This window comes from Saccostrea cucullata, unplaced genomic scaffold, assembly GCF_032062105.1.
Source record: "Saccostrea cucullata isolate Sc308-1 unplaced genomic scaffold, CSIRO_AGI_Scuc_v1 ctg228, whole genome shotgun sequence".
Taxonomy (NCBI): Eukaryota; Metazoa; Mollusca; class Bivalvia; order Ostreida; family Ostreidae; genus Saccostrea; species Saccostrea cuccullata.
The window spans coordinates 83768-96116 of NW_026925293.1; the positions used below are offsets into that span (position 1 = coordinate 83768).

The 12349-nt window shown below is 35.7% G+C and overlaps 1 protein-coding gene across 1 annotated transcript; it reads right to left on the reverse strand.

Annotated features, from left to right (window-relative positions):
• Positions 1-5470: 5470 nt before the first annotated feature.
• Positions 5471-11314, reverse strand: LOC134268554 (uncharacterized). Its single transcript, XM_062750823.1, has 9 exons — positions 11240-11314; positions 10908-10971; positions 9779-9924; positions 8726-8870; positions 8316-8423; positions 6883-7062; positions 6738-6758; positions 6441-6606; positions 5471-6305 (listed from the first exon to the last, which is right to left on the reverse strand). The coding sequence occupies exons 1-9, from the start codon at positions 11312-11314 to the stop codon at positions 5471-5473; spliced, it is 1740 nt and encodes a 579-aa protein (XP_062606807.1).
• Between the last annotated feature and the right edge of the window lie 1035 nt (positions 11315-12349).

The window sequence follows — 12349 nt, forward strand, 5'->3', positions numbered from 1 at the left end:
ATACGCTGAATGCACACTTACACCTAATGGGTTAAAAAAAAAAGGAGGAAAATGTGACCGTTGATTAACTAAATCTATGCTAAACCTTTTAAGTATAGTGTATTAAATGTTTTTAAAAATTTGGTTTCAGTACTTGATATAATCTTTGACAGTGAAATCACCAATAGACCCATGATTTTATGACCACCATGAAATGTAAATTTTCATATGCATTACTAATAAACATTTTCAAACCAAAAAATCAAATCCTCCCAAAGTAATATATTTCCCTCGATCCTTAAAAATTTGACCCCACAAAAATTTGTGATTTTGCAGTCCATGTAATACATGTATATATTTTTAGCTCACCTGAGCCAAAGGCTCAAGTGAGCTTTTCTGATCAAAATTTGTCCGTTGTCTGTCGTCGTCGTTGTCGTTGTTGTCGTTGTCGTCGTCGTAAACTTTTCACATTTTCATCTTCTTCTCAAGAACCATTGGGCCAATTTCAACCAAACTTGGCACAAAGTATCCTTGGGTGAAGGGGATTCAAGTTTGTTCAAATGAAGGGCCACGCCCTTTTCCAAGGGGAGATAATCATGAATTTGTTAAAAATTAATGGCATTTTTAAAAAATCTTCTTCTCCAGAACCACTGGGCCAGGAAAGATGAAACTCAGGTGGAATCATCCTCAGGTAGTGTAGATTCAAGTTTGTTCAAATCATGCCCCCCGGGGCAAGGGTGGGGCCAAAATGGCTGACCCAAGTTTTACATAGGAATATATAGGAAAAATCTTAAAAAATCTTCTTCTCCAGAACCACTGGGCCAGGAAAGATGAAACTCATGTGGAATCATCCTCAGGTAGTGTAGATTCAAGTTTGTTCAAATCATGCCCCCCGGGACAAGGGTGGGGCCAAAATGGCCGACCCAAATTTTACATAGGAATATATAGGAAAAATCTTAAAAAATCTTCTTCTCCAGAACCACTGGGCCAGGAAAGATGAAACTCATGTGGAATCATCCTCAGGTAGTGTAGATTCAAGTTTGTTCAAATCATGCCCCCCGGGGCAAGGGTGGGGCCAAAATGGCCGACCCAAGTTTTACATATGAATATATAGGAAAAATCTTAAAAAATCTTCTTCTCCAGAACCACTGGGCCAGGAAAGATGAAACTCATGTGGAATCATCCTCAGGTAGTGTAGATTCAAGTTTGTTCAAATCATGCCCCCCGGGGCAAGGGTGGGGCCAAAATGGCCGACCCAAGTTTTACATAGGGATGTATAGGGAAACCTTTTAAAATTTTCTTTTCAAGTACTTAAAAGCTATGATTAATGATATTTATATGGAATCATCCTCAGGTAGTGTAGATTCTAGTTTGTTCAAATAATGAACGCCTGGAAAGGCTGGGGGAGTGGGGTGGAGTAAATTCAAGCCTGATGTGCTCAGATGAGCGCTGTGGCCCCTGGGCCTCTTGTTTAAATTTATAATTATGCTTAAGAGCCACTACTCTCTTTTGAATACTTTAATAAGTACATTCATGGTATTTTCTTTTATTTGAACAAAAATGTTGAAAGGCACACATACTCTGGTACTTTATTTTATTCTTTCTTGTCAAAAAATAAATAATAATAAATAAACACTATTTCTAGACATTTCTGTAGCAGACCAAAATTGTTTTAGATGAATATATGTACATTAATCTGTGATACCACAACATATCATGTCTAATCAAAGCTGGTGGGGGTAAATACAAGGCATTATAACATTATACATTTTTACAGCTGGTCTATTAGATATTGATATTAAAAACAATGTTTGTATGCATAAAAAAAATAGTTTGTGAAGTATTTAATTAGTATTTATTGTCTAGATTTTGATATTTTTATACACAACCAATAAATTGAATTGATTTTTTAAAAATGATGTTTTTTTTTTTTTTTTTGCACACTTTAACATTGGAGATGAGCTTATGCCAATCTCCAGGCCAGGTACTGGCATCATATGATAAAGTTCTTAGAGCTAGTCCATCTCCTATATAATGATAAACCACCCAAACCAATCTTTGAGAGATCATGACATTACTTTGGAATGCATACTTGTAGTCAAGCTTCAGGAGCTGATGCTTACCTTTATTTTCCAGTTGAGTGCCAGGTAACATATTCTGGAGCAGGCTCATTGCTAAGTCTGGATCAAATCATGGATGATCCATGTAGGGACCTTTCCTTTTAAGTACACTTAACTGTTTTGTCTTACCTGATGGATAGGTTCAAAATTTGGAGCAGATCTATTGAAAAGACACAAAGGCCTTCCTGAACCAGAGTCACATGGATAATGCTCCCAGGGATGTTTACTACCAATTAAACCTTGAACAATGGATCTGTCCTATAAAATTAATTTTCGCAGGGAAGAGGGGGAGGGGCAAGACCCCCATCCCACTTTTTCTGTGTATGGTACTTTGTCATAATAAATTTTCTTAATATGCCCCCTTTTTCGCTCACCTGAGTCGAAGGCTCAAGTGAGCTTTTCTGATTAAAATTTGTCTGTTGTCTGTCGTTGTCGGCGGTGTTATAAACTTTTCACATTACTGGGCCAATTTCAACCAAACTTGGCACAGAGTATCCTTGAGTGAAGGGGATTCAGGTTTGTTCAAATGAAGGGAGATAATGGCGAAATTTGTGAAAAAATTGTGGCATCTTTTAAAAATCTTCTCAAGAATCGCTCTGCTAGAAAATATGAAACTTATGTGGAAGCATCCTCAGGTAGTGTGGATTTAAGTTTGATCACATCTTGACCCGGGTGATTTGATGGAACAACAGTGGGCAATCAAAGTTTTACTTGGGAATACATAGGGAAAATCTTCTCAAGAACAGCAAAGCCATGATTGTTCACATTTATATGGAAGCATCCTCAGGTTTTGTAGATTCTGATTTGTTCGAATCATGACCCCGGAATTAGGGTCGGGCCACAATGGGCATTCAGAGTTTTACAAAGTAATACATTTGAAGCATCTCTCAAGAACAACTAAGCCTTGGTTGGTCATATTTATATGTCTGTCCATCTGTCACAAAAATTTTGACCTTGGTCCTATATTTTGAATGAGAAGAGATAGGGCTTTCATATTAAACATGTATCACCTGTGACAAGATCTTTCTAAATACACTATGATTTTTGACCCCATAACCTTGACCTTGAAGTTTGACCTACTTTTCAAAAACTTTAACCTTGGTTATGACTTATGAATGAGTAGAGAAAAGGCTTTCAAATTAAAGTTGTTTTATGCCTTTGACAAGACCTTTCTAAATAATATATGATTTTTGACCCTGTGACCTTCACCTTGAAGATAAAAATTAAACATTACTTTAAATTGGCCATAACTTTTGAATGAGGAGAGATAGGGCTTTCATATTGAGATGTGTATTATCTGTGAAAGACATATCTAAATACTCTATGACTTTTGACCTCGTGACCTTGAAGTTTGACCCAATTTTCAAAAAAGTAAACTTTGGTGATAACTTTTGAATGACATTTAATAGGGCATTCATATTTAACACAATATGCCATAAAAATGACCTCTCCCCCACAAAGACACCGAAAGCGGGGGGGGGGGGGCACAATTATTGTTAATTTAAACAATTTAAAGTTATTTTTAATGTTTGGGGCGGCATAGCAGAGCAGCTCGGACTTCAAATCTGTAGTAGAAAACAATTATTAGTATTTTGCTTTGTTGTGCTGTTTATTTGGGGGTAGGGGTATAACAACAAACCATATTCAGTCCAAAAGAGTCTATAATTATATACTATTTGCATTTTTACATTAATGACTCGCAATAACTTTGCAATGATAAGCGTGTAAACTGGAGGTAGAAGCTCCAAGCATGGAGTCTATCTAATAATACAATCATAAACCTTAACACGATTCTTAAAAAATACATCTTATTAAGTAAAGTTAAGTTTAAAAGGTATTATAAGTAACGACTAACAAGTAATTAACAAGACTAGAAAAAGTATTTCCAAACACTTCCCGTTGTTCTGGACTTCTGTAATAATCATTAGTCAGAACCCCAGATTATTAATCTTTTTATCCGATTTATTTTTGTAAACGGTTGCACACATATATGCATAATGTCATTGTGAGTCCGGGACGTCCAAAAATAACATTTCGTTCCACATTGTTGCCCACACTGAATTTGATAAAACTTGTACTTTATAAAGACTAACTTTCTTATAATGTTTTGGGACCAATTATTAATTTTCCTTTTAAATATATTTTCTTGCAATACGCAGCATATCCGGGTACATGTTAATTCAATTTCATGTATAAATATACAAGTTGATATTCGTTGTAAAAAGTTTATATACATTCTATCTGAAGATAGCTATATGTCTTGGTCTAAACATATATTTCTTGACAGACTCAGTTTCATGCTCAGCATAGGTTAAAAACGCGTGTAGAAGTAGTAATATTGCAAGCAATCTAAACCAGAGAATCTCTATTCCCCACTTATAAGAAAAAAAGAAGAGCATGCGCGGATCAAGAGTGGGGGGGGGGGGGGGGCACTTTAAGAAGGGCGAGCGGGGCCACAGGGAGATATCGTTGCAAGTAAAGAATTTAATCTAATTGCAAAATCTCAAAAACTTCTTGAGATACCGCTCAGAAATGAAAGTTTTACACACATATAGAATATATAAATTTACGACCTTTTGACCTAAAACTAAAAAGGAATCCATTTCAGGCCATAGGGAGTTGTAGTATAAAATTTCACTGCAAACGCTCAAAGGCCTCTCAAATTTTACTTGGAAACGAACGTGTTAAAACGGACAGAATCTATATATGAACTCATACTGTTGACCCTCAACTTTTTGACCTCAAAATCAATAATAGTCTTTCTTATATAGGCTATAGGAAGTTGTTGTGTAAAATATCCTTGTAAAAGCCCAAAAGCTTTTCGAGATATCGCGCGGAGATGAAAGTGTTAAAACAGACAGAATGTATGACCTTGTCTTTTGACCTTTTAACCCATAAATCAATAGGTGAGGTCTCCTTTAAGCCATAGGAAGTTATTATGTAAAATGTCACTGCAAACGCTCAAAGACCTTTCGAAATATCGCGTAAATGAGTGTCACAAACATGCAGACAGATGGACGGAAAGACAAGTGGGACCAAATTAATTTTTCCTATTTTAGTAAAAGCGGGAGACAAAAATAGTAAATAGCACAGAAAATGAAATTTTTAAAATACGAAAATCTGTTGCGCACGTTTTTGATGTTGTGCGCCATAAAAATAAAGCTGAATTTTCAATACCTTGAACTTCCATACAAACAATTAAGTTTCTACTGCATGAAAGCTCTGGACTTCAACTCCTTTTTTAAAACCATTTTGGTACAGTTCAACAGGTATTTAATCTTTTGACAAAACACAACATACATTTGTTCAATATTTGCAATGATGGGTGAAAACATTCAAATATACATGCATATGAAACAAAAATTACAAAACTAGAAAAATGCCGCATCATCGCCATCAGCACCGAATGGATACCCCCCTTTTTCTCCCCCTGGTCCGTCATACGGCATATCTACGGAGGCATCATCACCCAACTGAAATCGAGGCGCAGGTGGCGGATGCTTGAAATTGTCATTGTCATCATCATCACCATCTTGTAAATAAAGGTCGACTCCTGAAACATTCCTATTGAACCTTTTGTCCAATACAGGCGGAGCCGCTTGTGGTCCTCGTGGGTTATTCCTCCTAAAGTCTGGGTTGGAATTCTTGCCCGGGTTTTTGTTGGACAGCCAAATATCACGTGCCGTCACATTTCCCTTATCATCGTCGTCTTCGTCTTCACAGTAACCTTCGTCGTCGAAGTTCATAGGTGTCACTGTGTTGTTATTTTTCTTTGCACGAGCTTTTAGAGCTGCTACTGTTGCAGCAGCTTTTCCCGCTCCCTTGAAAAGGTTACCCCGTGGATTTTCTCTCCCCGAATTTCCTCTTTGATCTGGGTCCCCATTGTTTTCTTGGAAATCGTTATTACTTCCTCTTCCGGGCATTCTCCTCAATGGTATACCCATTGGGCCTTTTCTTTTTCCTCCACCGAAATCATCACCATCATCCAAGTTATCATCGTCATTATCGTAGTTATTAGAGTTTCCTTTTCCATACTTTCTTCCTTTTTCATTGTCGTTATAGTCGGTGCCATCATCGACCTCTGGTCCGTCATCTCCGCCTCCGCCTTTCCCTTTGTTTTTAAATTTATTCATAGCATAGACAACTCGGACCTTTTCTCTAAAGACAGTATTTGTGTGTGTAGTGTTGTTATTCTGAGTGTCATTTCTGTCAAAGAAAATCATAAAACAGTCATAGAAACATGCTGTACAGTCGTTCAATATCCAAAATTTTCAAAAATAAGAAATATATTTTTAGTAAAACTAAATCAACCCTCTTTTAATTTTGAGAGCAATTGCATACTTTTTATCAGAACAACAGCCCTTGAGACAACAGGCGCACATGAACATCAACATCAGAAGGAACAGAGCGGCTATTGTACCAACGTAAACTGTGCACGGCATGGACTCCCAGGAAAATACAAGAAGGCCCGGTACCGCTTCATAGCAATAGTATTTAGTTACTTCCTCTAAATAGCAATATAAGACATTTTATGAACATCCTCTCATTAAAAAAATGTCTTGAAAAAAAATTATCATAAAAAAGAGTTCATAACAGAATTTTGATTTTCAAGAGAATGTAAGCCACTCTTGTACTTGCCTGGCGCTTTGGTTGTTGGACCTGAAAAAAATTATAAAACAATGAACAGTGATAAGTTTGCTGCAACACATGTTTTTTGTACTTATAAATGGCAGAAACATTATGATTCTAACAAGGCAAGCTCAATAAGCTTATCGACTCTTACCCATAGTTTTCTCGGGACATGAAGTACGAGGCCCGTCCCCTATCGCGGTGTAGGGTAAGACGCTGATGACGTACCACGTGTCGTACTCCAGACCGGTGATGGTGTGAGAAAAGGTCGTGTTAGAAACCAAAATCTCTTGTGGAAACTGACTGAGATAGGCATGGTAAACGATTTTGTAACCTACAAAAATCCAAAATCAATAGCATTTAGTGCATAAGAATGATTTTTTTATAGCATGGTTATTAGTGTTTAATGAAGACGGGTGTCCTGTTTATATACCACAGTTCTTCTCTGTAGAGAAGTGAACATTCTTTCGCCTACATGGATGAAGGCGAAAGCCTGTTCACTTCTCTACGAGAAAAATACCACAGTATATAAGAAAAGTAGTCCTGAATGAATGCGCATAGATCTTACATCAGATAAGTCAATTACTTTCAATGACTTTGGGGCATTTGATGGGAATATTGGAATTTCCATGGGTACTGATATTGCCCTATTATTAGAAGATCTAGTTTTGTATGGTTATGAAACAGATTTTTAAAAAAAATTAAATGAAATATAAGCCGTTTTTTTCACATATCGTTTTCGACTCATACATAAAAAGAAAGTATGATGTATGCACATCCCATATCTTATTCTGCTTTAGAAAAATAATCACGCGAAGTTTATGCTTGGTGCGTCGGATGACAAGAAAAGAGTTGCAAGCCTGTTCTCTTTATATGTATCAGTCGAATACGATATATTTAAAAACGGCTTACAGAGACAAAAGGGCTACACTATCGATACCAAGTAGTGCGTATTAGACTATCAAAATAGGAAAAAGGTGTGTCTACCCCAGATATAACAAGAAAAAATATCAAAAAGGGGGGTGCCAGCCAGCCGCCAAGTGTATGTGCCTTCAGCGGGGGACATCATTCAAATTTTGTGATAAACAACTTCTTCTCTGTCATCAATTTAAGGCAATATAGCATTATCACTTGTATATGGGGTTTAGGTTTCAGATGATTAGATATTCAGGAGACTTTTAAAAGCAGACTACTGACAAATGAATTGATGATACAGGTATATTATGCCAAGCAAATTCTATGGTCAATGCAATGATCTTAGTGCAAATGTATATGTACATTCTATCGTCGAATGTTGACTTACAGCTTTCAAACAAATTGTTCGGCAATTATAAACATACTAAATTTTCCAAGGATTTCTCCGTTTACCTGATCAAGAAAAGAAGCACAGAGATCTGCACTTTCCCAGCTATCAATCTGAGTTGTTTGCTTGGATTTTGAGTTTGATCAGTGTTTGTAACCTTTACATTCCCAGATGTACCTTCACAAGGCCATATCAATACAATAATGGCCATGGATAAGAGGGGGGCTTTGGCTTTTCAATTTCTCAACAAAATATCAAGAAAACTTATATTTCCATAGACCTACCCAGTAAGATTCCATTATGATGGTATCGCCCTGGCTCTGTCCACACTACAGCTATTTCTGTGTAGGATTGTCGGGTGGAATTTACTGTGGGTGGTCCGCCATCTGGCGCTGTCATTGAAAAAAGTTGATATTATTTATTTCGCCTAACACATATGTTTTAAATTGTGATAGATTGTCTATTGTTTAATACCGAGTCGGCAATATTTCAGACATGTTTCGGCAGTTTTGAATTGTATAGAATTCCCCATTTACAGTTTTTCTTAATCTGCTTTTTTCTATTTCCAAAGGTGCAATACTTTTGATTGTGATTTATACTCTTTAATTTGTTATCAATGGGTTACCAGAATGCTTTTTCGAACACTTGTAACTTAAAATAAACTCAATTGTAACTTGAAATGAACTTGACTGACCATCCTCAAGAGTTCTGCATTCTGTGGTCACATCGTTGTCGTTCCCACTGGCCGTGTAGGAGTGCATTGTTAACCTATATTCGGCGTACTTTCCTATATTGTAATACGTGTAATTTTCCACGTACACACTTCCAGTGTCTACTTGCTGAAAATCAGTACAAATATAAAGGTACTTTTATAGATCCAGAAATGACTGAAAGTACTACTCGAATGCAAAATTAAATACAAGCATTATTTAATGATCCGATTCCAGTGTAAAGTAGAAAAGAACTGCGAACGATAGTATTGTTCTCCCGCCTACCTCCAAGTCAACTTTTAAAAGTTAACATATTCGATTAATTTTTACTATTTTTATAGATAATTATATGGATTCTCATAAAACATTACTTATTTGGGAAAACAAAGAGAGATAACTCTAAAATTTTGGTAGAAATCAACGGAAAATATTTTTAAAACATCTTTCCCCCCCCCCCCCCGTGTCACAAAAAATCCTTTTTACAAGTAATTTGGAATGTTATTTCACAAATTCATACCAAAGCTTTTTGTGTGACACGGAGGGGAACATATGTTTATTGACAAAATACGATAAAAATACTTATTTTCCACCAATTTCAAAGCGATTTACATCTGAAACATTATATTTTATTGATATATTTATGTTTTATTCATTTGTCCAAAACATTAGATAAGATATAAGGAACATTTAATTATTTCCAAGACTAATTCAAAATATGGTGATGCTTGAAACTCCAATTTTAGTGGAAAATATCGTCTACCCCCCTTTTTTCAAGAGCTGGAATTTTGGATAATTTACTGTTTAACGCTGGTATTAAGACAATTATTCAATTACAATTGAACTGTTCTTTGTATTAAACAAAGATTTTATGGCCAAATTGCTATTTATATTGAATTAAATGGTTCCAAAATGTAGGCGGGAATCGAGAGTTAGCGTGCGTATTTCTTTCAATTCAACACATCTTGAAAAATTTTGATTCACATTATTCCTATCATTTTTTGTATTGGAACTTTTTTTTTGAAAAATCATATTCTTACAGGGAAGGTTTCCACTTTGACATTGTCTATTCTTTCCAGGTTAAGATGGTATCCGTTAACAGTAAACAACCCATTGGCAGGAATTGTCCAAGAAAACATTAAAGTCGTGGAATTTATAGGCGTACAAGATAGGTTTGTAGGCTCATCTGAAAATTAAGTTTTAAAAGTATTTCATTCTTTTTATGTTTAATAAATATACATGCAAGTAACTTGTAATATATTATATTTATATATATATAAACCCATCCAAAATACAAACATTAGGATTGGCCCCTCCTTCCTTTTTATTTTTCTAATTTACCAATCGTATATTTTTTTTTATAACATTGCATGATATTATAAATCGTTTTAATATAATATGTGAAAGTAATATAGGTGAATAATTCACAGCTGAATACTTACATAAAGCGCCCGTCAAAGCCAAAACTACCAAAAACACTAATACAGGAATTCTAATATTCACAAACATATTGAACAAAATTTGCGTAATGAAAAATAACGAAAATTATTGCTGGGAAAAAACTACATCGCAAATGTTACATAAAATTGTCCAAGTTAAATCGTTATGATAGACGCTGGAGTTTTAATCAACAGAATTTCCCCTACATTTGTGAAGGGGTGAAGGGTTCACTAGTCTAATTAATCCTCGGATTATAATTTAAACGCATGAAATTTTTAATATTAACTTCTCTTTAAAATGCTTGATTGAATATGAGCATGAAAATTGGCAGTCTTTTCTTTTTGAATTAAAGAAACCTATTGTTCTAAGTGCGAAACTAATGTACTTAAATTCAGACTAATGATCATTTCGTAATTACTGTCCTGGATATAACGTTCAAAGAACAGATCAATGCTCTAGATTTAACATATATCGACAGATAGGTTGTTCTTATAGGATGTAATAATTTCAAGATCTACGATATCGATATAAAGTCGTCAGTATATTTCTCGACTTTAAAATAAAATTCATATATATCTCGTTGAGACTTCATAGATATGTGAGAGAAGTTTCACTACTGAATCCAAAGTAACTAGATATTAATTGTCACGAACTTTAAATTTATGCATGTAATATGAGCTAATATTATTCACGAGACAAAGTCCGTTGATATATTCACAGTCTCCTGACTTTCGAGATCTGGAGCTTTATAATTTCTCCTTATGCCCCCGACCCCATCAGCATTTTTGCACGTCTTGTATGAAATGAGTGTTATGAGCATTCAAGATCCAGCACACCTTAAAGTTACTGTCGTGTCGCCCTTGTGGGTGACCGCACTTATTTCAAATAGTCATATTGCAGATTTTATTTGATAAAAAAGGAACACTACTAAAAACTAAACGTAAACAGTTTTATTTCAGAAGTTTTATTGAAACAAAAACTTCAGTACATGTATAGTAAAACCGTAGTTCTTTTTGCAAACAGTAAATCCCAAGTTGTGCAGCATTCGGCTAGTTCTGAACCTTAGGGAGGACACACTGTCTCATGTTCACATCAGACCACGTAGACAGCATTCCCACCCTGAGAGCAGTCGCCATATCTACTCAATTTCATTTCAAATGCAAAAAATATATACAAGTTGTGACACAAAACTCTTGATGTCTGCGTCCACCACTTCATCTGAAACCAACATTGCGTTGATAGTGAGTCACGTGACAAGGGAGGACACACTGTCTCATGCCTTATAACCATGGAGACAAGCGAGACCTTCCGCATCAACTCCTGACTCTTACTGCAATGGGTTAACGACCAAGACAGCCAACTGGTACTCAGGTGTTGGAATACCGACTTCATCAAATCAATGGCTGCAAAAGTTTGGAACCATCCACCTGGCAAAGAAGTTAATCTTTTTATTATAGGTTAGGTTGCACGCTGTCCCGGGGAAGACCCTAGAAAAAGAGTATCAAGCCATGAAAAGAAAATTAGCGTGAGGTTCACCCTGTAATAATAGGTTTCACGGACCATGTATTATTAAGCGTTAGATACACCTGAAAATGGCTCGACGGCAGATTGATAAAATGTCTGTAGGACATTAAGCGAAATGACATTTTTTAAAGGTCAAAGTTCTCTTGTCCAGTTATCGTCCTGGCTCTACAATTCAAACGTTCGGATTCACTTTCTTTTGGTTTAACTTACACAAACATAGATATATATCCATCGAGATTTACTTACTCATTACGGCGCTGAATGTAATCACGTGATCAAATGTATGGCAGAGCGCGCCTTTACAAATGACAATCCGTGGCATGGACCATTTATTTAGTTTATGCCCCCAGGGGCCATGTTACAATCATTTATCTCCATCAGCTCAGATAAGGATAAACACGTGTGGATGGCCTGCGAACGATGAATAGTCCGTTATATAAATACACGCATCCCCTTTTTTGTTTTTCATTGATTTCTTAAATACATATAGGAAATTTAAATTAGTTGTTAAATATTTTATCGTAGAAATTTTTTCTCAATATTTATGTGAATTTAAGATCAAAATAAGATAAAATCTACATCACATTCGTAAAGCCTTGCCCTAACAAGATATTTACTTTGATCTTTAATTGCTGCTTACTTTGCCA

Coding starts and splice junctions, on each gene's coding strand:
- LOC134268554 (XM_062750823.1), bottom strand. CDS start 11,314: ATGGCGACTGCTCTCAGGGTGGGAATGCTGTCTACGTGGTCTGATGTG. Junction 10,972..11,239: donor GACAGTGTGTCCTCCCTAAG/GTTCAGAACTAG, acceptor ATTTCATACAAG/ACGTGCAAAAATGCTGATGG. Junction 9,925..10,907: donor TAAAGCTCCAGATCTCGAAA/GTCAGGAGACTG, acceptor CTTAATTTTCAG/ATGAGCCTACAAACCTATCT.